General features: G+C 45.3%; 1 protein-coding gene across 1 annotated transcript in view; it reads left to right on the top strand.

Moving 5' to 3' along the window:
• PACS1 (phosphofurin acidic cluster sorting protein 1) overlaps positions 1 to 24,683 on the top strand; it is a 1,518,728-nt gene that overhangs the window by 1,290,130 nt on the left and 203,915 nt on the right. Inside the window, exon 20 of the mRNA XM_086938495.1 lies at positions 328 to 370. Coding sequence (XP_086794621.1) covers positions 328 to 370 — 43 coding nt within the window. The remainder of the gene's footprint in view (positions 1 to 327; positions 371 to 24,683) is intronic.

Below are 24,683 nucleotides of genomic sequence, written 5' to 3'. Positions count from 1 at the left end.
TACAGAGGGAACTGAGGAACAGTAAGCAAATATTGTTACCAAATATAAGTAACTTTTTCTTCTCAACAGTCTACCTCAGATCGCAATTGTCTCATGGTCAAATGGCATTTGTTTACTAACAGCTCTCTAGCATTTCATCCTGAGCAATCACTTGTGTTTAACTATAAAAGCACTCAAGCTCATAACCCAGTTGTAAAATTTTGAAATCACACACAGACATCTGGCAATTAGTATTCTTAAAATCTGTGCACAGTGTGTGCAGTAGCTTCTTCAATTGACGTGTTATCTTAGCAAGGCTATAATTGTCTTTATTTAATTGTTTTGCAGGTGGTGAAGGTTGGTCTTATAGAACAATCCCCAGCAACAACAGGTAGGCATTGTTATTCAACTCCCTCCTTTCTACTAGCTAGTGTTCACCGTGGGTGTAATCTTCTTTTCCTTCTAGAATTTCAACAACATCTGCTATACATAGCTGCAGATATGCATGATCCAAATTGTGGTGATGTTAGAAATCATTACCTTTACATTAATTTTAAATATCTGAATAACAAATGTACAAATAATGTCCTTAACTTACAGTGCAGATAAGTGTTGGTACTATTTACTACTAGGCTGGCAGTATTGATGGGACATGGCAGCATTTCTATTTAAAATGCTAGATCACAAAGACTCCAATCACCCTTTGTTGCTATTTTCTACATCCTCTGCTCCACAGTTCCTGCTTTAAATAATGTTCTATAAAGTAGTACATTTCAGTTTTTCCTTTTGTGTGATCATTCATATGACGTAGACTGGAAGAGGGTGCATGTGTCTTAAATCTCTGCTTTTTTGTCAGTGTCATGCTTAAATGGCATAAGCACATCCACCTGGAGGTACTTGAAATCAACTAAACATTATCTGAACAAAGGAGTTAAGTAAACGTACCATGTTTAATTGCAGATGGTTTTTTAATAAAGAAACGTTTATTAAAGAGAAGAGTGTATATTAAAGAGGAAAATATTAGTGATGTTTAAGGACATCATCCTCATGGACTTTATTAGAGCGAGATAGCTCTTCGTTATGTCATGACTTTTCTTAGGCAATAGAGGACAATGCTAACACAAGGAGATGATGGACGGAGTGCTGAAACTTTTCAGACACTCACCCCCAGTCACCGATCCATCATTGTTCTTTAGCTAACTTCTCCACCCCAGATTGGATCCAGCCATATGCAAATCAGTCTTGACTCTGTGCCTCATGGGAACAGTCAAGCCCGAACTGCCAGGCCCGGTCCTCCCTGGACCGGAAACAAGCATCTTGGGACCGGTTTTGGGGTAACACCCCTCATCATCCAGACTAGCTTGAATCCAGTATCAAAGGGAAAAAGGGACCCACCTCTGGGCATACCCTGCCAATTTAGGTTGAATCAAGCAAACACAAGGAGATGATGAATGGAGTGCTGAAACCTTTCAGACACTCACCCCCAGTCAAAGATCTGGGTAGAATTAATCATCGTTCTTTAGCTCACTTCGCCACCCCAGATAATACTACAAAGGTTATTATGGAAAAAGGAGTAACATCAGCTTAATGTTTAGTAGAACCCGGAATGTTTTTTTAAAGTAATAACTGTTCTTTTGAGAAGATACATTTTTACATAGTTGCATAGTTGAGAAATTCATGGTACAATTATTTTTAAATGATAGTATCCACTTAGGTCCTGTCCTTGCAGTCATAAGGTGGCCAAAGGTAATTGCTGCTAAAATTATTTGTGTTGTTTTCTTGAGATCATACCTAGATTTTCTTAGTCCTTTAACTTTCCCTCCTGACCATTCTGCCATAGATTATTCGCATTTTACATACTTATTGATAATATTTCCCTCAGAATTATATCTTCTGCATACATCTATAGTTTAACTGCATATTTATTTTTATACTTGTATTCAGAAGTGTGTTAACTGAATTTTGAAGCACATAATGTCACCAAAGTTTAAGCTCTCTGGTCTGTGACCCAAATTCAAGTTTTGACACATATAAATAATATTTAGCTTAAAATGATGGAGCATACCGGGAGCATTCCTGGATTTATTGTAACATTTTAGGAGGTTTAGAAATATATCCGAATCTTGGGAATAACTCAACACGTGTGAATGGTGTGGTAACTGAAAGCATAGAACATATTATGTGTGTGCAGCTATAAGTATAACTACGTATCAAGAGAGAGAGAGAGGACCAGAAAGCTAGTCCTTATCCCCGGGTTTTATATATAGTTAATCAAAAAGAGACTTATGCATTATAAGTTTGACAAAAAGTTTAAGGACTCAGGTATGTTTTGTCATGGGATAGGAGCACCTGGTTGGTGTGCTCATGAAGCCCGCACCCACCAACCTAGTTGGTGGCATGCTTCATCATCGGGCCCACCCAGTGACACCTAGCGTGTCCCGGGTGTGCTTCGACGCCTGGTTACAGCGGAGCAGGTATGTCGCTGATTGTGCGGTGAAGAGTGTTGTGAATGTGATGTTAAAACGGCTTGCCGATGGTCCGAGTACCCGAAGGTGAATTAGACTTTAATACCTGGGCCACTGTCAGCAGTTAAAAATAAGGCTGTTGGATGTTAGAGGCGAGTTACGACCTCCCACATCCATGGTAAGTCAACATGTTTCAGCCAGTGCCTTATGAATATGCTGGCTTTCTTCAGGACTAAATAAAAGTAAGTGTATGTGATTAAACTAGTGGGTGTGTAATTCAAACTATGTGTATACACGCCCTAAAGTGTTTATCTATGTGTGAGAGTGGGATTCCCTTCTCAAAACACCTGTACATGTAACATATGGACAAGGACAAAACACACAAGGGGAAAAGAGAGTCACTTGAATGTATTGCATTGTATACATCTGACTGCCGACTCTATAGCGAGGAGGGTGCAGGCTATAGGCGGCTGCTAGTGTAATGGTATTGGTGGTACCATTAGGGTGCGGTTCGCACTTGTAGTTCGGGGGTGGAGTGGCTAAAACACGGTAATCACAACCATAGTGCATATATGTGAAGAAAGGGCACAAGATTGTTTCTTACGCTAGTTTAAGCAGTATTATGCTCCAAGGTTGTGAAGAGGCAAGGGGTTGACCCTGTGGGAAAGAAAGGTTTTGGCCACTTTAATTAGGAGACCTGCAAGGGAGAAAAGGTAGCGCTTACCAGTGGTCGTGGTGGTTGTTCAGTCATGCTCCCAGCTTTTCTGGGTAGGACCTGCTCTGGACCTGTAGTGCCTCCTTCGCATACCGGTAGGAAATGACCGGTATCGCCAAGCTTTTTATACCGTGGTTAATTGGGTAATTGCTTGCATCTGCATAGTGGAGGGAAGGGTAGAGAGACTCAAACTGTTGAGTCATGGTGCTCGCGGGGGCGCCCGGGTGTGCTCTGCTACACGCGAGTCGCGTTCGCGCATTCGTGTTGCCAGCGGTAGTGGTGCGCATGTGCGGGCGCTAGCCTTGTCTCCGCGCATGCGCATTGTGAGAAGCGCGCGTATGTGTTCCAGTGCGCTTGCGTGGGGCACTGAGTTATTAGCACATGGGGTGCCAGGGGGATGCACTGATTTGTTGGCGCTGGCAGGAGGCAATAATCCCGCTGGCGCGCGAAATTATTAATTATGGATGATTGTAATTTGCCAATGCGCTGAACTATTGGCACAATGGTGGAGTTAGGGTGAAGTGCCTGGGTGATGCACTAAAACCGTAGGTGCTGGCGGGGTGTGTTTACTGCCAGGGTGCGAGATGATGGGTGGTACTATTAACATGATCATGGGGGGCGACCATTGACCCAGTACTAAGAACTGTGGGGCTCTATCTCAGGGGCGATATGTTACAAGGGGGTTCTTTGTAATCCGTAGTACGCAGAGAAATGCCAGCCCTGGTAGGTTTACAGGGTGGTGCTGTAGGTATAATCCTTTGAGTCATGGACATGTCAGGGAATTCCAAGGGATGGCGTCATTAAGGCCCTGGGTAGCCGTAGAAAGGCGATATATCCATCGCTGCTCTTTGCTCAGAAGTTTTTTGTTGTTGTCAATTGTGCTTTCTGGAATTTGCTCAATGACCGTCCAGTTTAGGTCGTTGGGTGTGTGGCAGTGGGTGATAAAGTGGTTGGTCAGTCGGCTGATGTTTTTCTTGCATCTTGTGGTACTGCGATGCTCTGTTATTCTAGTCTTGACTTTGCGTGTTGTCATCCCAACAAATCGGAGGCACACATGCATGTGAGAAGGTATATCACGTTACGTGAACTGCAGTTGGTGTGGTTACGTTGGGTCCAGATCTTATTGGGCTCCAAGTCCAGAGTCTTTGTGTGTGTCGTACGGTGACACACACTGCAATCATTGCAGGGGTAGTGTCCTGTGACCTTGGGTAGGCCCCATGCATTCAGGACGGTGTTCGTCTGTTGTTTTTGTTGTGGTCTGGGTCGGGTGCTAACCAATTGGTCTTTGAGATTGTTGCATCGTTTATATGCAAATCTCGGGATGTCCCATGTCCTCTGTCCAGAGTTGATTATTCTCCAATGTTTTTTGATGACCTTGGCTACTTCGTTGGACGCTGTGTTGTAGGTGGTGACACAGGTGATGGGTTGTTCTTGGTCCTCCTTTATGACGTTCTCAAGTAAGGCATCACGGTTTTGATTTCTAGCCCTTTTCTGCGTTTTACGGATGATGGCTTTAGGGTAGCCACGGTTTTCCAGTTTGATGGCCAGGTCCGCAAATTTCTTTATTTGATTAGGTGCAGTTGTCTTAAGTATGTCGTTGCCAAAATGATCCAGATTCAAGCTGTGTCAAAATTGTGACAGCCAAATGTCCTTACGTACTCTCATGCTAGCTGCCTATTGGTGTCTCGGATCTGTCTATGACATCAGTGCCTGCAACTCCTGTCATAAAATGCATCCTCAGATACTGAAAGACGGCGAGGAAGATGATATTGGTCAGAGCTAATGATGAATGACGTGGATGCTAAAAATCTTGTCAAAAGACCAAATCTCCATCACCTCACTCATCCGAATCATCAAAGAGAAAGCATAAGAAAAGACGTCATGAATCCCGACGTGTCTTTCATTGCCTCCAGTTACGTGGCACCTACAAACCTGGTACCAGTGGCTCCACCAACAATGCTAATTTCAACACTGTCTACATTGTTTTTTTCTAACTTAATCCCCTTTGGATCTCAACACATCACTAGTGTGCAGTGTAGACCTACCACCTGCACACTATCCATTTGACATCACTAACAGAACCGCTATCATCAGCGTCATTGCCTCCTAGGACTTCTCTCTCCAGCAGAGAAGCACTGAGGCAGAGAGGTTCTTCTTTGAAGAAATAGAATCCCAAGACAATACTCCTTCTGTAGGAGGTTGTATAACAACCTTTATGGACCTGGACCTTGAAGGTCTAAGGGATGCAGGTGGTCTGGACACTTCCCTGGGTCAGGAACTTCTTTCTCTAACGGGTTTCCTTTCACCTGAAGTAACTACTTATGTTGTAGTGAGAAAAGTAGCAGGGATGCTCAATCTTCAACTCCCATCTATGGCGGTCAAATCAAATATTCTAACAGAAGTGCAGCCCTCCACCTCTCAATATGCAGAGCCACTTCGTCTTTTTAATGAAGCCTTCACTGACCCACATTAGCTATTTTGGAAAAGCCTGTTTTGAGGCAAATCGCTCACCATTATAAGCCTGCACCTTGTGACTCTGACTTCCTGTCAGCACATCCTTCACCCAAAACCCTGATTGTGCAATCTACTTGGTCCAGCAGAATTACTTCCTGCTCTTTTCTACCTACACCATCTGACAGAGAATCTAAAAAGATAGAGCACTATGCCAAAAGGTGTTTTCGGCTGTCCGTATGGCCCTCAAATCTCTCAACACAGCTTGCCATATGGCGGCGATATGTACATGACTTATTAGACTCTGCTCAGGGTAGCATTCCTAATCTATTGAATGGTTGCCAGGGCCACTTCAAGGTGCTCAAATTTGATGTCCAGGCTGCTGCAAAGCAGATGAACAATCTAGCCTTGACATGGCGAATTCAGTGGATAGAGCTATGGGGACTTCAGTCTCCAAAAGAAGACAATGCTTTGTTGCGGAACTCGTGCTTCTCTCAAGACTTCAAGATAGGACTCATGGATTTACCATTCGATGGATCTTGTCTCTTTTGTGCTAAGGCAGACTCAGCACTAGATAGATTTAAGGTCATGAAGGCCGCTGTTAGAACCCTTGGTTTACAAACTCAACCCAGGGATTGCCATCAATTTAAGAAGCAAAAATAATCTGCTTAGCAACAACAGCAGCAAATAAACCCTCTCTACAGGGAATACAGAGTGCATGGCAGAAGAAAGCAATGTGCCATACCCCTCCCTCCGCTTCTTCTTCCTCCTCTTCTTCCTCAGCAACAACAGGGAAGCAGGCCTAGTTCCGCATGGTCAGATCACACACTACCAGTTGGAGGGCAGGTATCCCCTTTTTCACAAATTTAGAGGTCCATCATATGGAAGACCATCACTTGAGACCTTTGGATTTTACAAATTGTTGTGGAAATGGGGTATGCTCTACTCTTTAAACAATATCTACCTCCCATCCCTCCCAGACCAGTTCTACAAGAGCATCTGCACATTCTTCAACAGGAGGTTCAATCCTTGCTACAGAAAGGGTGCAGTGAAGTGGTTCCAGTACAGGAGCAGAGTCAAGGATGTTACTCATTACTTCTTGATCCCCAAAAAGGAAGGTAGTCTCTGGCCGACCCTAGACCTCAAGATTTTGAACTGGTTCCATTAAATTGAAAAGTTCAAAATCTATCCCTAGCTCATGTTCTGCTTGTGCTGGAAGCGGAAGACTGGATGTATTGGTTGAGCTGCAGAATGCCTATTTCCACACCCCTATCCTGCAGTCCAACAGGAAGTATCTTCATATTTTGTTTGGGTCCGAACATTACCAGTTTGCAGTTCTTTCTTTTAGTCTCACTTCCGCACCTCTGGTCTTCACGAAGATAATGGCAGGGTTGCGGCTAATCCCAAACCATCTGGCATTTCGGTATTCCTTTACCTCGACAACTGACTTATCAAGGCCGTTTCGCTAAAGATGGTGTTTTGCCACTTGCCGGTAAAACACCTAGTTGTTCAATCTGGGATTTTCCATAAACAAACCCAAATCTCACATGAAGCATTCTCAGCTCTTACTGATGCTCAAGTAAACATGTACCTGAGTAACTATGTGGACAGCTCTATATATATCAACAATTTCAGATAAGAATTTTACATTTTTGTCACAACAAATCACAAACAAGTAATCATTAATCCATTTGTTTTCATTCTTATTGGATTACACATGTATTTTTACATTAAAATTTCATGTGCTTTTACATTTTCAACACTTATTCAAAGTGTGCAACAAAACAACCATAATGCCGAATAATCTTGGAGATCAATGTTGCTTTGGCGTGACTCCATCTTTATCCATGTGTTGCTCTATGCATTTCGGGACACCGGAGTCCCTTCCTCAGGGCCCTCTAAAAAAATAAGACCATAATTATCCAAAAACGCTACCTATAACTTCTATCGCTGCCAATATCTTCCTACATCACCGTAGGTCAAAAAAATCCCCTCATTCCAATCTCAATCAAATGAATGATAAACAAAAGGTGATACGCGTGCATTACATGCCACTAATCATCGGAGCTGATGTGCAAAAATTCTGTAAGAATACAAAAGCCTAAACTTCCGTGCCTCTTCTAAACCACAAACCTATAAGGGCTCTTTCCTTAAAACTCACCAGTGGTTAAAGCATGCTTCAGTAATGCAATGTATTATGATATGAAGTTACACACTTTAGAGGCAGAGTCTAATGGTTGCTATCATCTGAACAGCAGCCTCATGAATAAAGATCTGTAACGTATGCAAACTGTATCAGTACACACTCACTTTTGCTAAAACCCACACGCCTCACAAAGTGCTACATCGTACCTTATGTTTCTTGTTATGTAACCGGCGTCTATGTTAATAAGCTGAGCCTGCAATAACACGCATTTACAATGCAATCTGTCTCGCCTTTAGGACCTTATATGTATTTAGCTATGCAACACATTAGCCTGGGTGCTAAAACATCTACTGTTCTTTAACCTGGCGGGAAAGTAAGCACCAAACTGCGTGACCCGCCAGGTATGGGAACACATGGAGAGAAATATTGCCCTTTAGCTGGAAATGGTATAGTCCAAAGCTCTGTTTGTAATATAAAATCAAGGCCTTCGGTTGTCATATCACTGAAAATACAAGATTTGAAAAAAAATATTATTTACTACTGGTACTCATGGAAGACAATTTCTATGGACTGGAATCTAGAGAATGCTAAAGTGATTCTGGTATTTTACTGACTTCTGCTGTCGTTTTGTTATCAAGAAAGTTAAATAGAGGCAGTAGCCAGAAATTATTTGAAAAAGAAAGTTCCCTCAACAGAAAGCAATTTTGGTATTTTACTGACCTCTGCTGGTCGTTTTCTATCAAGACAGTTAAATAGAGGCAATTGAACAGAAAAGCAAGCCACTAGCCGAAGCAGACAAGTCCTAGGGCTGATCTCCAGAGCCCACAAAGTACATACATGTATAAGTAAATAAAAATTATATACTAAAGTATATGCAAGAGGTCTCAAATGCTTGACCTAAAAATGAGCTGGGCAACACTCCAGCATTCTCTTGCAAAAGAAACAATAAAAAAAAACGTTTCTGTTAAAAAACGTCAACAACTTTCCATAACTTTGCAGGCAAATGTTTACTTTTGCCCACTGTTGGAATGAAGACGGAATTCCTGTGTAGTGGCGTCATGGATGATTAAAAAACAATGCTAGGGAACGGTCGTGCGTGCCAGTTGTGGTTTTGAGAAAATAGTTGGGAGAGGCAGTGAGTGGTGGTAGTAAGTCTAGATGGTAACGGGCTGTGATTGTTGGGAAAAGGGATATCAACGCCCCACAAGTATCAAGGGGTGGTGAGCACATTTGGTGAACCAAAAAGACTGCGGCCATCGCACTCAGAGAGATAACGGCTAGAGATGCTGTAGTTCATGCATTGAGACTAGCAGTTCATTCTATTTGCCGCTCTGTGTCCTCTAAAGACGCAGGCGCGTTCCTAAGGAATGAATGTTTAAAGTCGCTGTTAGGCCTGGTATTTCTTGGCGTGATTACCCCTGACTTTTTACCTCTACCTCCTCTATTTTTGGTACTGTGATGGATATGGTATTGCCAACTTAGATGCTTTGGACACTTTGCCACTGCTAACCAGTGTCAAAGTACTAGTGTTCCCTGTGTAAAGTGTAATGGAGATTGGCTGTCAATTATGCACGTAGTTTACTAAACTGCAATGTTGTTCTGGTCAGTGTATGCACTTACCAGACCCTACCCTTCCCTTTCCATGCACACCAGGCACCCCTATAGTAGGTCTAGGTTACCCCCTGGACAGGGTACAGTGCATGTGAAAGGTTAGACATGTACCAAGGTGTGTGCCATATCCTGGCAGTGAAATAATATCATTTTTTTCACTGCTGAAAGGCCATCTTGCCCATTAGAATAGAATGGCGAGGCTGTCTAATATGTTTTACAGCCTATCTCCCCAAGGACTTAGGAAGGAAAGGTGAAGTTTAGTATGCCTGAACTCACCCTGCAATAATACATCTTTTTATGCAGATGGTTTTTGCATTGTGTGTTTGTAATCCACTCATCTGATACAGACTACTAGCCGCAGATTCCTTAACGTAGAATTACCCCCAGGCATGAGACTGGATCTGGAATTTTTTTTGCCACAGCATCCCTGCGCGCCGAGGAGACGGCATCACACAACTCCGCCCAGTCAGCGAGGTCACAAGTCCCACCTACGTCAGTTTTTTCCTTTCCGCGTGCAAACCGGATCCGGGTCATGCTCCGGGCCTGTTTAGGCATTTCCCTCCACTATTGCGTGTGTTGTGGGAACAGTGTGCGGATACCTTCAGGCTTTAAGACGTGCTCGTCTTGTGGACGCCTGTTGTCGGCGACGGACCCTCACCTCATTTGCATGTGGTGCTCGGGGAAACATCACAACTTCACTGATTGCGAGGCATGCCAGCGGTTGAAGCCGAAGTCGGGGCGGGAGCGCCGGATGAAACTTCTCTTGGCTCGCATGTCCAGATCGGCTTCGTCACCTCAATAACCTTGTGCGGAAGGTTTTCGAAGCAGTCGTTGTCATTGTCGTCCTCATACCTCTCCTATGCCGCAAGAGCGCCATTCCCCTGTCGGTAAGTGTTGCAATTTGTCCCCGTGGGCTGATTTCCAGGCTGTTGGGGGCGTGGGCTCTCTGCGGGTGATGCGGCCCCGCGTATCGTCCCCCTGTCCACCGTTTCCCGATGAGGGGGCATTGAGATCCCAGATGGAGACATATGCGGCGGCTTTGCAGGCCTCACTGGCTTCTCCTCCTCCTTCCCCTCCTGGGACGTTGGTGGATCCCTTGCGTTGTGCTTGGCCCTCTGCGGCGTCGCCGGTGGCTCCGGCCCCGGTGCCAAATGGCTCGGCTCCAGACTTGGAGGATGTGGTGCCGTTGCAGTGCAGCCCTTCAGGGATCCGCCTTTGGACCACAGCACCACTGCTTAGCCGCAAACTCCCACGGGAGTCCCTGTGGTGTCGCGGGAGGTCGCCGGGGCTTGGGTCACATCCCGAGCCCCTCTCGGCTCTATGGACAGGCAGCGATCTTGTCTGAGGCCGAGGTGACTCCGCTACGGTGCAGGCGGCTGTTGGCCCTAGCGTGTTGTTCAGCATTTTAGGACCCTAGTGTAATTTTCCCGATTCATGCCCTTATATAGGTATAAATCATCATGTTCTTATATAGGCATAGAAATCATAAGCATATTTAGACATAGCTCATGCAGTCCAAATACGGCATGGCTACTTCAACTAGTTCCGAAAATCCACTAAGATTTCTTGGAAAACTTGGCTTCAGCAGTTAGGGACCTCCCCTTGCTTGAATATTGATTTGTCCAAGAACTCATGGAGTTTTCAAAGAACTGAGACTCTTTGTGACGTTATTATGTCCACCTTTACGTCAAACTCGGCACCTTCAAGATATAAATATGCCCACACTTGCCCAAGCAAACACACGGTGGTTTGGAGCAGTTCGACTATCTACTTGCCCGACGCATCCTGCTACAGCAAGTGCCGAAGGAAGCCGACCCTCCAGCAGACGGACTGAGAGAGACGCTGTCTTTTCTCTTGCAGAGAAATCCAGCTCCACTGTTTCCAAGCTCCCCTTGCGTTGTGTTGGGAAATCGAGTCTTGAGACTGACCTCCTTCATTCTAAACCAAGGTACGGAGCTAATTAGACCCTAAGAGAAATCTTGGATAGATTCTTGGCAAAAGAATACTAAACTTAGGCTACACCTCACTTACTTCTTCCCTCGTACTAGACTTAGATTAGGTACATCGGGGTTGGCGTATTTTAGAAGCACCAGTTGAGTACTTTTAGTCTTATTTATTTATGTATGTATTTTATGGCTTAGAAACCATACCATGCTTTTACAGTATTATTTTATAATACTCTTCCTGCTGTATGCATTATACTTTACAGCCAATCTTACAATTTGTAGCAGTTCATTTCTTCTGCATGAGAAAGAAGACTGTTCAATAAATACTTTTATTGAAAACGCCGGTCTCTCTATTTTCTCTGCACCTCTGGTGAAACGAAGCATGCACGAATGACTGAGTAAAATATCTATCTATTGTTTCCACGACTCTGAAGATCAGTTTTATCTTGGGGAAACAAAGTTGTCATGTTTATGCGGTCATCAGAAACTAAATCCCTTCTTATGAATTCGAGAAAGTTTCTAGTGACCTCTGAGCTAGTTGGCACTCGCAATTAAGTTAAATATATTCGATAGCGACCTAGTAGACATAAGTCCTACGTCACATCTATAGGATATATTATTCCAATGCGCAGAGTCTATTGGGAATATAGGAACTACACTACAGCGGCGCCACAGAGGTCTGCGGTCTCCCCTCATCCCGTCGAGGCTCGTGGGAGACCTGTTGTCCCTCCCTGGGCCCCTCTCGTCCCTCCACGCAGGCGGCTGCCTCGTCGGAGGTCAAGTCGGCCTAGGCGGCACCACAGGGGTCGGCGGGCCCCTCTCGCTCCCTCATGGGTCGAGGCTGGTGGGGGACTCCTTGTCACTTCCCGGGGTCCCTCTCGTCCCTCCACCTAGACGGCTGCCTTGTCGGAGGTCGAGTCAGTGCCGCCATGGCCCCCAGACCCGGTCTCCTGTGCAGTGTGGAGTGGACGATGATGACATCCTGCCTCAGGTTGCGGACACCACGGCACCGGATAGGCGTCTGGTCGTGGACTCGTCTTCGGATACCCCCTCTTCCCCGGAGGTTCGGCGCCTGCTGGCATCGTCCTCGCCAGAGACGGGCCGCTGCGTCATTGCTTTTTTGCCCGACGTCGCCAAAGGACGGCTCCTCGCCGTTGCCGTGGCCGCGGTTTTCGCTGCAGGAGCCATAGGTCCCACACTCCCTGCTCCTTCTTTCTCCTTCCTTGACCTGGCCTTTCCCCACTCCGATTGGTTTGGGGACGGGCACCTTAGTTCGCAGCCGTCGCCTACGGAGGAGCTGCTTTCCCCACCACGGGGCCCTACGGAGGCGGGTGCGGCCTTCGCTCGCGCTATTTTGACCGCTGTGGGTATTTTGTGCATGGGTGATCCGGCTGCCCATTTCCCCGCGTATCATCTTCTGGATGTTCTCCACCAGGGCTCTGGTGGGAGGGAGCTGCTGCTTCCCTTTTGAGGGTTCGCTCCATTCTTCTCTGATGGGGGCGCCCGCCATGGGGGATCCGGTGCCCCAACACCTTCTGCACTGGCATCTTCCAGCACTGCGTGACCCAGTGTGTCTTTACCTCCACCCCAAGCCCCCTTTTGCGGACTGCCTTTCCCTCCCTGCCGCCGCTGTTGTCCCCACCATCACGGGAGGCCCGCTGGCTGGACTCTTGGGAGCGCAATATGTTCGCTGTGACCAGTGCGGTTCTGCGGGCCCTTAACACTTTGTGTGTTGGCTAGGGCCACCTTTTGCTTGTGGGACTCAGTGGAGTCCCTTGGATCTGCCGCTTCTCAGGAGGATGCTGGGGTTGATTTGCGGCACCATGCGTTGGATGGCCGGGAGCTGGCGACGTTTATCTTTCGCTCCGCTCTGGACATCTCGGCGGTGCTTGGTCATGCCATGGCTTCTATGGTTGCTCTTCGCTGCCATGCTTGGCTTCGGGACAGTGTGTTCCCGAAAAATGTTAGGGAACGGCTGGTAGATCTTCCCTCCTCCTCCTCCTCCTCCTCCTCCTCCACCTTCTCCTCCTTCTTCTTCTTTTTCTCCTACGCCTTCTCCTTCTCCTCCTCCCCCTCCGTGACCTGTGAGTTGATCTGGTTTTTCGGTACTGTTCTTTCGTTGGGGCGGGTCACCCCAGTTGTGTGATCTGTGCCCTTCATGTGCATTTGAGTCCTCTTTGTTGGGACTGTGGTTCTGTTGGCCGCTGGCGGGCCCTTCTTGACTGTGTGTTTTTGCTTTGGGTTATCTGTACCAGGTTGGCCCTGAGATTAGGCCTTCTGTTTTTTCTCTTTGGCTGCTTGACAAACCTTCTGTGGGGGTTTTCCCCCGCGGCTCTTTCTGTTGTCCGCGGCTGCAGAAGTTTCTTCCTAAGAGGGTTCCCATGTTTTGGGACTTAACATACCCTATGTGGGGTAGTGGTAGCTGTTATATAGCTTGTTCTGTGCTAGGGAGTTGTGGTCGCCTTCGGGCCTCTACCCTCCATGGCGTTTAAGTACGTTGCAGGTGCAATTTCCTTATTGTGGATTGGAATGCCTTGGTGGCACCCCGGGGGTCTTTCTCCGGGGTCGCTATGCTGTTCGTCTGGTCTGACCTGCTGTCTGCGGCCTGGCGTTGTGGCTCAGGTTCTACATCTTTTTGAGTTGTGTGTGCGGACCCCTCTCTGAGGTGTGTCTGGGCCCTTCTTCGCCTTCATGTTCTCTGTCCTGGGGGCTGAGATGGATTTTGTGTTCCTCCCTCTTTGAGGCGCAGCCTGCCCGGTCTTCCTGGGTGCCCCGGGCTACTCTTTTCTGCTTCCAACTGCTTTATTGCAGTCGGCGCCGTTCTGTCTGGTCTATTCACGTCTGGCTGTGGTGGGCTCAGCTGCCCTCTTCGCGGGGTGTGTTCCTAGGGGAGGAGCTTGCCTTCTTTTTCCCTAGTCTCCTTGGAGCCTCTAGGTTGATCTTCTTCCTCTTCCTTGCCTTGGCCTTGGATGGAGGTTTGGTTGCCTTGTATGGGCGTGGGGTGCCTCTTCCTCCCCTTGCCTTGCATGGGTGTGGGGTGCTTCGGCCTTGCCTTGCCCTTAATTCCTCTGTTGAATGTGAACAGGCTTCCTCTTCTTTCTTCTTTTCTTCTTCCCATACGTAAGTCGGCGGTGTTCTGCTTGTAGGGGTTCTCCTTGCCTGGGGGACGGGGCTCCTCGCCCTGTCCGTTGGACTATTCCCCTGTGGGACCCTCTGTTATGTCCAGGCTAGTGGGGTCCTCTCGCAGACCCTCCTTCCCCATGGGTATGGCTAGGGTATGTATTCTACGTTAAGAAATATGTGGTTAGTAGTCTATCAGATGCACGAGTTACTTACCTCCGCTAATGATGTATCTGGTAGAGACAATTCTAGTTGCAGATTTCTTCATGGCCCGCCCTTCCTCCCCGTTCAGCGAGTACCTTTGGTTAGGTCTTCTGCACTCGCCTCCCGGTGGGTGGCTATGTCTTCTGTGAGTGCATTCTTTCGCTCTTTTTGACGGGATGATTCAACTTGTTTCTTGTTCCTTTCCCCCTCTTTTGGCACATTGGAGGATGGGTTTATGGGCACTCCTGTGCCCCTCTGCTCTGGTTGCTCCAGGATTGGGGCTTGCCTTCACTCTCTTCCCTCCCTTCCCCCTTTTGTTACTAAGGGTTCTGGCCCCTCTGCTATCCTCTGGGTTGGGGTCTTCTGGCTGTGCCTTTGCCCCTTGTTCCTTAACCACTTGGCTGCTAAGGGGTTGAGGCACTTCTCATTTAATTTCCATTGAAATCAATGGAAAGTCCATGACGAGTTACCCTTGTCATTAGCGGCGAAGAGGTTAAGGGGTTGTTGCACTATGTGCTGGGGTTGCCTTGGAGGTTTGTCGTTCCTGTTTGTCTTCAACTGGTTCCCCTTCGTTTTGCTTGGTTGGGTTTGAAGTCCTGCTACATGTTGTCATTACTTTTTACATATGTTCCTTGTCTCCGGGGGGGGGGCTGTCTACGTACTGGCAGGGTGGCTGCTCAGGGCTGTACTTTGTTATTTTGTTCTTTCTTCTTTTCCCTGCCTTTGGGTACTGCAGTGTTGACACTGCTCCTTATTGTGTTGTTCGTCACCATTCCTTTTTTCCAATTTTTCTGCTCTTTCGCACACTGTTCCCATACTCCCACAGTTGTGTCTGATGGCTCTGCGTTGTGGTGCGGAAAAGTTCTCCGAAGAAAACTGACGTAGGTGCGCCTGGGTGGGACTTATGTGACCTTGCTGACGTTACGTACGAGGACAACGCCTGGGTGGAGTTGTGTGATGCCGCCACCTCCCCTCTTCCCCCGGTGCGCAGGGTTGCTGTGGCAAAACATTTTCCGGATCCAGTCTCACGCCTGGGGATAATTCTATGTTAAGGAATCTGTGGCTAGAATCGTCTCTACCAGATACATGGTTACCGTGATAGAGCGCGCAGGTCACCCAGCTAGGATAATTTTACTAAATACTCACCTGGCACCATAATATTTGCTATAAACCTTAACATTCACCTTGGGTAACTCACGGTCTACTATCAGTATATCTTGAGATTCTTCTACTATTTTTGATTCCTATATCCATAAACTAGCAATGTAGATATTAGGAACCTAATCACCTAGGATCAGGGAGTTGAGTCAAAATATTAGGTAGTCAAGAACATTTATAAACATTTGAGAAATATGAAATAACCACAGACTCTAGGTAGGTTCAAAGCTTTATCTAATCATCATCATCATCATCATATGTCATGAGCAGAAAATTGAATGTGATGAGGCTATCAATAACTAAAATCAGAAACAGTATATAGCTATGAATAAGACAGAGTATACTTAGCATCTAGAACTTTAAACTGAAGGACAGGTAAAACAAGGAAAATGCTAATCTTAGATACCAGGCTTACGCAACATTGATTAAAGGAGGGTAAAGAAGGTGAACATGCTATATTTAAGAGTCTTTAGAGCAGTTAAAGAAACTTATTGCAATTCGAGATTCAATTTTAGTGCAAATACTAAAGGGTAGGTAAGAATGGAACATACTATTCTATTCAATTCAGCTCATCGCCTAGAGGGAGGGTAAGATAAGAAACATATACTAAAATAGTGACTATTTAGCATTAACTAAAGGTAGGGAAAAAATGGAACATGCTAATAGACGAGTAGTGCATGAAAATCTCATTTATAAAGGGACAAGGGAAAAAGGGAACATATGCAATTGCGCTTTGCAATATTCAAAAATTAGAAATGCAACTATAGATAAGCAATCACCCACACAGACTTTATATTTACCTAAGATAGAGTGAAGACCAACCCTGGCCACGGGTCAGTTTGGAAAGACTGGAAAAACCCCTCAAGGACTGAGGTGCCAGTAGGCGAGCAGGTGCAGCTCATGGACAGTCAGGACAGGATAACCCCAGAAGTGGATCCGGACCGGGTTCACCAAAGGGTACGACCAACACCTGCAGCTTCGGTTGCAACTCCTGCGCTACTCCCTCTCTGCAAGGAATCTGCCAATAACCCCGATTGGGCTCTCGAACCTCCCAGCAAAGTGCTTTGCCAGCACTTTAAATTCTGCAAACCCCTGATGGGTTTCTCGAACCTCCCAACAGAGTGCTACGCATCGCTGTATCAGTCACCTATAGAGTGCGTTGGGTCAGTGACAGGTCAGCTATTCGGACAAGTCGGACAAATTCTCTAGCTAAACCTATGATAGTTATATTGTTTTTCGGGTCCGTCTACCAACCCCTAATGTTGCAAGTGTAAGGATCTCCAATTTTGACATGACATATGTTTTCCGTATAACAATAGTGCATACAAATTTTTAATACATTTGTTGCAACTTTAGTACAGTTCAGCTTCGTTCAGCTAGGTCGCAGGTCAGGTTCCCAGGAGCATCTTGGCTGTGGCTGCTAGTTGGCTGAGTTCCACTGCTGCAGAGTTTTTCTCTCTCCGCATCATGATCTGCGCGGGACGCCCATCTGTATCCTGCATTGCCATCGAGCAACCAAACCAGGAATGAGACACGTCCGGTCCGGTCTCCTATGAAGAGGCTTCCTTGCCCTGGTTTGGATAATAATCGAGTAATATGCTCGGACAACTCAATACTTCGCTCCGTGTGCTTTGATACTGAGCACCGGCCCCTGTAAACAGACAATGTCTGGACCATAACATTGGCCACACAAACTGTTTAAAATGTTCAAGACAAGCACATTAACTCTTTGTCCTGAAGATGATGCCATTTATCCTTGTATAGGCATCGAAACGTCGTCGACATAACAGCGTCATATGTATAACGTAAATTAGAAATTGCATACAATGATGCTCTGAAATTTATTTTTGGCTGTCCACTGAACTACTAGTACAGACTGCCCTTGTTTGCTTTCGCTTTACCCCCCTGTTTTGTCTTGTCCCCTGTGGGTTACTGGACGTACCCACTTTGTAAAAAATCCTTTGTATGTTTTCAATTCTCTTCAATTAAAAAACCTGTCCGGCTGGACAAAGGTCATACTCACTATTTAGCGTATGTCTATTACTTTGCTAAAATCCCTGAACTGCTAGGGACCACTGTCTTTTGAAATACGTTACTGCCCAAGGTCCCTAGTGACATACCTTTGGGGTCCCTTGTTTTTTGCAAAAAAGGAATACATCGTGGCAGATTAGACGCCACAAATTAACATTTAAAAATTGCAAACATGTCGGCTGACCGCGTTCGAGATCGGGAGGCATTAGCACTTACAATGTTTTCCGATAGCTCCCCTCTCCCAACTAACATCCGGGGGAGAAACAATGATGGCGCCAGTAACAGCAGCAGCACAGCGCTTAAAGACCTATTCAAAACTCTGGAAAAGAAATCCAGAAGCAAACAATCCAAATGGTGGGAATCAAAATCTTTACGAAGATATATTGAAGTAGACCGCATTCCACAAGGTTTACGCATACTCACAGCTCCCACCTACGAGGACCTCAACCCTGAATTAATGAGGGAATGGGCGGAGTGCAACCTGGAGGCATCGCGCAGCCAAGCCCAGATTCTGATTAAGTATGCGGACATTGACCGGGCTAAATTACTCACAGAGATAGCAGCGATCTATGAGCAGTTAGAAGCAATGGAGGAAGATGAGGAAAGGGCCAAACTCACAAAGGAAATGAACGTAAGATTGAAAAAAGAGGAAGCTAAAATCATCGATAGGAAAACATATAAATTTCAGCGTGATCGCATGGATTAAGTGTTGGGCCAAATTTTTACGTTCTCCAAAAAATATGATGCCATGCGCAGTGGGGCATCTAAACCTCAGTCCAAACCCAAAATTAACCGGCAAAACAAAGGACAGACTTATTCATCTAACTCCACTCTCAGCTCTGATGTAGAAACTGAATCCGATTCAGAACGCCAAAAACAAGCCCAAGCCGGGGCCCTTCCTAAACCATCACCGGGACAGGAAATTAGTTTTTTATGTCGAGAGACTCCAGACATTAAGGCCCCGCACTAAACAAAATTACGCAAACAGTGGGCAAATTTCAAACGGGGCAAGAGGCACAGGACGTGCAAGAGGCGGTTATCAAAGGAAGAAGAGGGGCAGGGGGCAGGGATCTGCCAACCAGCAGGAATAATCAAAACCAAAACCCAAACAATTGTTAACCTGACCTCGCTTACCCTAACTTCCAAGGAGGTGGAAAAACTGAATTTAGGTCTGACTTTTGCACCACCATGTAATTTTAACTATCCCGCTACCAGATGTGACTTATATAAAGCGGTTAGAAAGCTCAAGCTTCGTAAGTTAGATGCACTTAAAACCAAGTCCAAAGGGGCCACACAGTTGCAAAATGATACGGAAGGGCTGATAAGTGGGGTCTCTCAAAGCACTGAGATCATAACGGAATTATGGAATACTGAAGGGGCAGGTTACGGGGAACCAGCACCGATGGCCGAGGAAATTGGAAGAGTAGACTAATTAGGGAACAGAACATCATCTAAAACCCTATTCAGACCCACATCAGTCTTCACACCGGTACTACCCAGGGATGCCATCGACATCCATCATGAGAATGTTGTTAAACAACTGAAGGATTTGCAGAGAAACGTATCTGCCACCAAAAAAAGGCACAATGCTTTGTCTCAACGATATGCACCCCTCACAGCCCGCCTAACCAAAGAGAAAGGCATTGTAATTCGAGGAAGTGACCAGGGCGGCAACATAGTTTTGATGACACGAGCAGATTATGACAAAGAGGCGTACTCTCAATTAAATGACCGTGAATGCTATGAACGAGCTAATTTCCAGACATTGAGTTCAATCAAGATGGACTATCATCGGAAATTAGCAAAATGGAAATCCAACAAACTAATCAGTGACTCTGAGTACAAATATCTCAGGAGTGACAACCCAGTTACACCCATAATGTACTTTATCCCTAAAGTACACAAGGATCCAATACACCCCCCTGGCAGGCCCATCATCTCCGCCAGGGGTGGCCTTTTGGAACATACGTTAGTATACATTGACTATTTTCTTCAGGGGTATGTGCAAATACTGGAGTCCTATGTGCAGGACACGGGGGACTTTCTGCAGAAGATCCAACACATTGAATGGGTTGAGGGGGACTGGTTAATTGCTTTGGATGTCACAGCCCTCTATACGAGTATTACACATGCTGATGGGCTGTCAGCGGTCAAACACTATTTATCCAGACGTGCGCCTTTATTTACAGATCACAACAGAATGCTTATGCAAATGTTGGAATTCTGTTTGACAAACAACATTTTCATGTATAATAATTTGATGTACCGTCAGTTGCAGGGGGTGGCGATGGGGGGCCAGCTTCTCCCCAAGCTTTGCGTGTTTGCACATGGGAGCTTGGGAGGAGCTGGTCCTCAAAACCACATACCAGCACACAATCCAGAACAATATGATCGTATGGTATTGTTTTATTGACAACTTACTAGTAGTATGGAAGGGTACAGAGGTGTAAGCAATGAGATTCATAAATGACATCAATCAGAATGATCTCAACCTCAAATTTACAGCTACTCTCAGTGAAAGTTCTGTTACATTTTTAGACACCGAGTTATTTATAAAAAATGGACGGTTGGAGACAAGGATTTACCGCAAAGCCACCGCGGGTAACAGCATCTTACATGCTGCCAGTGTGCACCCAACTCATCTCGTTTCCAGCATCCCCTACGGAGAGATGCTGCGAATGATACGTTTGTGTAGCAACCCCACTGATCTTGAGGCGGCCCGCCAAGAGAGCAAGGCTAGGTTACTAGAAAGGGGCTATACAGAATTGTTGATAGAGAGGGCCAAAGTCAAATCCATGGTGAGAACCAGGGAGGAGCTCCTAACAAAAAACAGCAAAAGTAATCAACTTGTGCTACAGCCAGTTGAAAGCACGAGGCATAATGATGAAGCCAAGAGCTTCAGAATTATCCCTGGCTATAGCAAGCAACACAAAGAGATCTACAGGATTGTGAATAAAATCTGGCCTATTGTAGCCAGTGACCTGGTTATCGGTGCCACCTTGCCAAAGAGGGTGTCTTTAACATATAGTAGGGCGCCCTCACTTAAAGACCAACTAGTGGACACCAACCCTGAGCCTATCGAGAGAACTGCGTGGTTCCATAATAACAGGGGGGTTTTCAGGTGCAAGACCTGTAAAGCCTGTGGCCATGGTGTCAATGTCAAAACATTTACGGATGGGTTTAGTGGCTACGAACACCCCATAACTCCGGTTTTAACTTGCAAGACCGAGTTTGTCATTTATGTTTTGCAATGCCCTTGCCCACTGAAATATGTGGGCAGTACCAAGTTACCGGTACACAAACATATCCTCCAACACCTAAGGGCCATCACGAATGGGGCTAATACGTACTCGGTGGCAAGGCATTTTCGAGACGGTCATCAAAGTGTGAACACTTATTTAAAATACTTTGTCATTTATGCAGTCAAGGCAAGCAGACGGGGTGGGGATAGGGAGGCCAAACTCAGGAAACTGGAAACCCGGTATATCCTCTAACTTGACACCAAGGTCCCAGGGGGGCTGAATGTAACTGAGGATATGTATACATGCCTCCCATGACAGGTCTCCACACACTTAAAATTCATATTTAGTTTTATTGCTGTCCTATAGGATTATGTCTCAGTGTCTTGCAACGGGACAAGTATCAAATATCTTGATTCGATTTCTGACCCGGCTGGGCAACCTTCCAACTGATGGATGTGGGTTGGGGATCCAACGCCACAGTTTGTAATCTTTCGCTAATAATTTTCAGATTTATATTTTGATTGGGTCGTTTATGTGTTAAAACTGCTGCTGTTTATAAGAGTTATGTTTAATGAGAGAAGTACACAAAGCATTATTAAGACTACACGGGTCCTTATTCCCCATTAGTCTTAGTTTTATGATAAGTTTTACAATTTTCAGTCACAATTATTGATTTTTTCACTACATGGACAATTGAGATAAAGATATAGAAAGAGACACCTTGCAGCGATGTGAGGTACAAGGAGAGGGTCTAGTGTTTAAATTGAGAATATTGGTATACTAGACATGGGCTTTTACATATTTTATCTATTTATGATGAAATGGTCTATGCGGTTTTAACGTTTTACCTACTAGACAGGCTATTTGCACATATTAGCAATCAGCTAAATTGGCAGGCTTTGCACAGTTCGAATACTATTTGCACTTTGAATGTCAGTATCATCATGACAAGCTATTTGCACAGTTGCGTATTTTGCACATATCTCAAAAATATATATTAATTTTGGGGATATAACATTTGCACTATTGCGTATTTTGCACATATCTTCATGCATTAGCACTTTGGTCTGACTGATATGTTTTCTAGTAGGTATAATCAAGATGATATAAAGTTTACTGCATTGTCTTTTGGCAATAGTAGGTATTTGTATTTAACCGTGTTTTTGGCTTAATTTCACCAATAACCGCTTGGATATTGATTTGATTTTCCCTGTTTTCACACAGGTTATACGGTATTTTAGCATGATTGTATTACTATGTGTTAAATGTCGCAATATATTGATGTTGAATTTTTATTTGTGAGATGTCTCTGGTAACATATTACAACAAAGTATTTTGTCCATGTTCACTCTCAGCATAATCACGTGACGCTTGTACATCTGAGTACTGGCACTTTAAAAAGAGCATGTTTTCATTGAGAACGTTGTCATGTGAGCAAGGCTCCTCGGAGCCGAAACGTCATGCGGCTCAATTTGCACTAAATAAAATTCTAGCACTTAACTGGTCCGTGTCAGTGCTATCCTTGCCTGGGGCGAAGTTCTGCGTGCTGGGAGCGAGACGCGGCTTTCCGTATATATATATATATATATATATATATATATATCCAGTCTTGCCAAACTCATCCGATACGAAGAAGGCGCTGACACCATGAATCTCAATCCAAACTCGATTTATTTACTCACTGTCTGCTTAGACGCGTTTCGGCGTTGCCGCCTTGTTCACTATATATATAGAGAGAGATATAGATATATAGAGATATAGAGATATAGATACATAGAGATAGATATATATATAGATATTAAATGAAACTCCAACATGCAAGCATCAGCAAGGCATTAATAACCGGATGGTGAGCAGCGCGTGTGTTCCCTTTCAGAGCGCAGGGGCTCTTTGTTGGATCATATATATATATATATTGATGCACGTTATTTTGCACATGGTGTGTAAATAAAATCTGTGAACTAACCTGTTGCTGTGCCGTGACTTCATCTGTGGTAATCGTGGGAGGAAGAAACTGAGTAAAAAAAAAAAATATATATATATATATAATCTATATCCTACTGGCGGTCGCCAGTAGGTAGTTATAGTTCGGATGTTTTTTCAATGTTAAATCTCAAAATTCTATTTGGAATAACTTTGGCGCCGGTTGACGAATCTGCCTCAAAATTTCCTCAAAATGGCCTCGCGGCCTTCCGGTCCTTCCCTGAAAGTTTGGGGGGATTCGTCAAGCGGGGGCTGAGATAAAAGGGGGGTCCCAAAACGCGTTTTTCCCCATGGTAATTTCCATAGGGCGGTCGATTTCACTTTTAGCCCGAACGGCTGAATGGATTTCCACCAAACTTGGCAAAATTGTAGGGACTGGTAGCCCGATGTCCCTTTGCTATGTCTCAAGATATGTGCTCCAGTGGATTTTGAGTAATTAAGGTTCAAAAAATATATATATCTATAGCCGCGCTCCGGTACGCGCACCGGTACGCGCACCGGGCGCGCCACGCGACCTGCGCGCTGAAAGCTGATTGGCTCTGGGGTGTCTGTAAACATTCTAAACAGTCCGGAGCGGCCGCCATCTTGTGTCTCGGTAGGATCGAGACACGAGAGGTGGCCAAAACAAAGAGGGAAATGACCATTACGGGGCAGAGTGGACCCCCCCTTGACCCCCTAGGTTTGATGTGGGGGCCATAAAAGGGCCCCGCGGGGCAAAAAAAAAAAAATTTATTTTTGATTTTCGCGGGGGGAGCGCCCGGTACGCGCACCGGTTCGCGTACCGGGGAGCGTACCATGGGGAAAAAGAATGACAGTTTTAAAAGTAGCTGTTTAAAAAAAAAATGTTTTGTTGTTTTTTTTATACATACACATACATATATATAAATGCATATGCATATATGTGTATATGTGTGCGTGTAGAGAGAGGTATAGAGGTAGAGGTGTAGAGGTAGAGAGGTTGCGGTAGAGAGGTAGAGATTAGTAGAGAGAGAAGAAGAGAGAGGTAGAGAGTAGAGAGTGAGTAATAGAGAGTAGAGCGTGAGTAGTAGAGAGTAGTAGACAGCAGTAGAGAGAGTAGCAGAGAGTGAGTAGTAGAGAGTGAGTAGTAGAGAGTGAGTAGTAGAGAGTAAGTAGTAGAGTGAGTAGTAGAGAGCAGTAGAAAGTGAGCAGTAGAAAGTGAGTAGTAAAGAGTGAGTAGTAGAGAGTGAGTAGTAGAGAGAGTAGTAGAGAGAAGTAGAGAATGAGTAGCAGAGAGAATAGTAGTGAGTAGTAGAGAGTGAGTAGTAGAGTGAGTAGTAGAGAGAGAGTAGTAGAGAGTGAGTAGTAGAGAGTAGTAGAGTGTGTGTGGTAGAGGGAGAGTAGTAGAGAGTGAGTAGTAGAGAGTAGTAGAGTGAGAAGTAGAGAGTAGTAGTGAGTAGTAGTGAGTAGTAAAGAGTGAGTAGTAGAGAGAGTAGTAGGGAGTGAGTAGTAGAGAGAGAGTAGTAGAGAGTAGTAGAGTAGTAGAGAATGAGTAGTAGACAGTGAGTATTTGAGAGTAGTGGAGTAGGAGAGAGTAAGTAGTAGAGAGTAGTGGAGAATATTCCAAAGTTTGGCACAGCACCACTTTCACAATGAGTCCAATCAAATCATATC

This window comes from Lissotriton vulgaris, chromosome 9 (genome assembly GCF_964263255.1).
Source record: "Lissotriton vulgaris chromosome 9, aLisVul1.2, whole genome shotgun sequence".
NCBI classification, from domain to species: domain Eukaryota; kingdom Metazoa; phylum Chordata; class Amphibia; order Caudata; family Salamandridae; genus Lissotriton; species Lissotriton vulgaris.
This window is presented reverse-complemented; position numbering and strand designations above follow the sequence as displayed.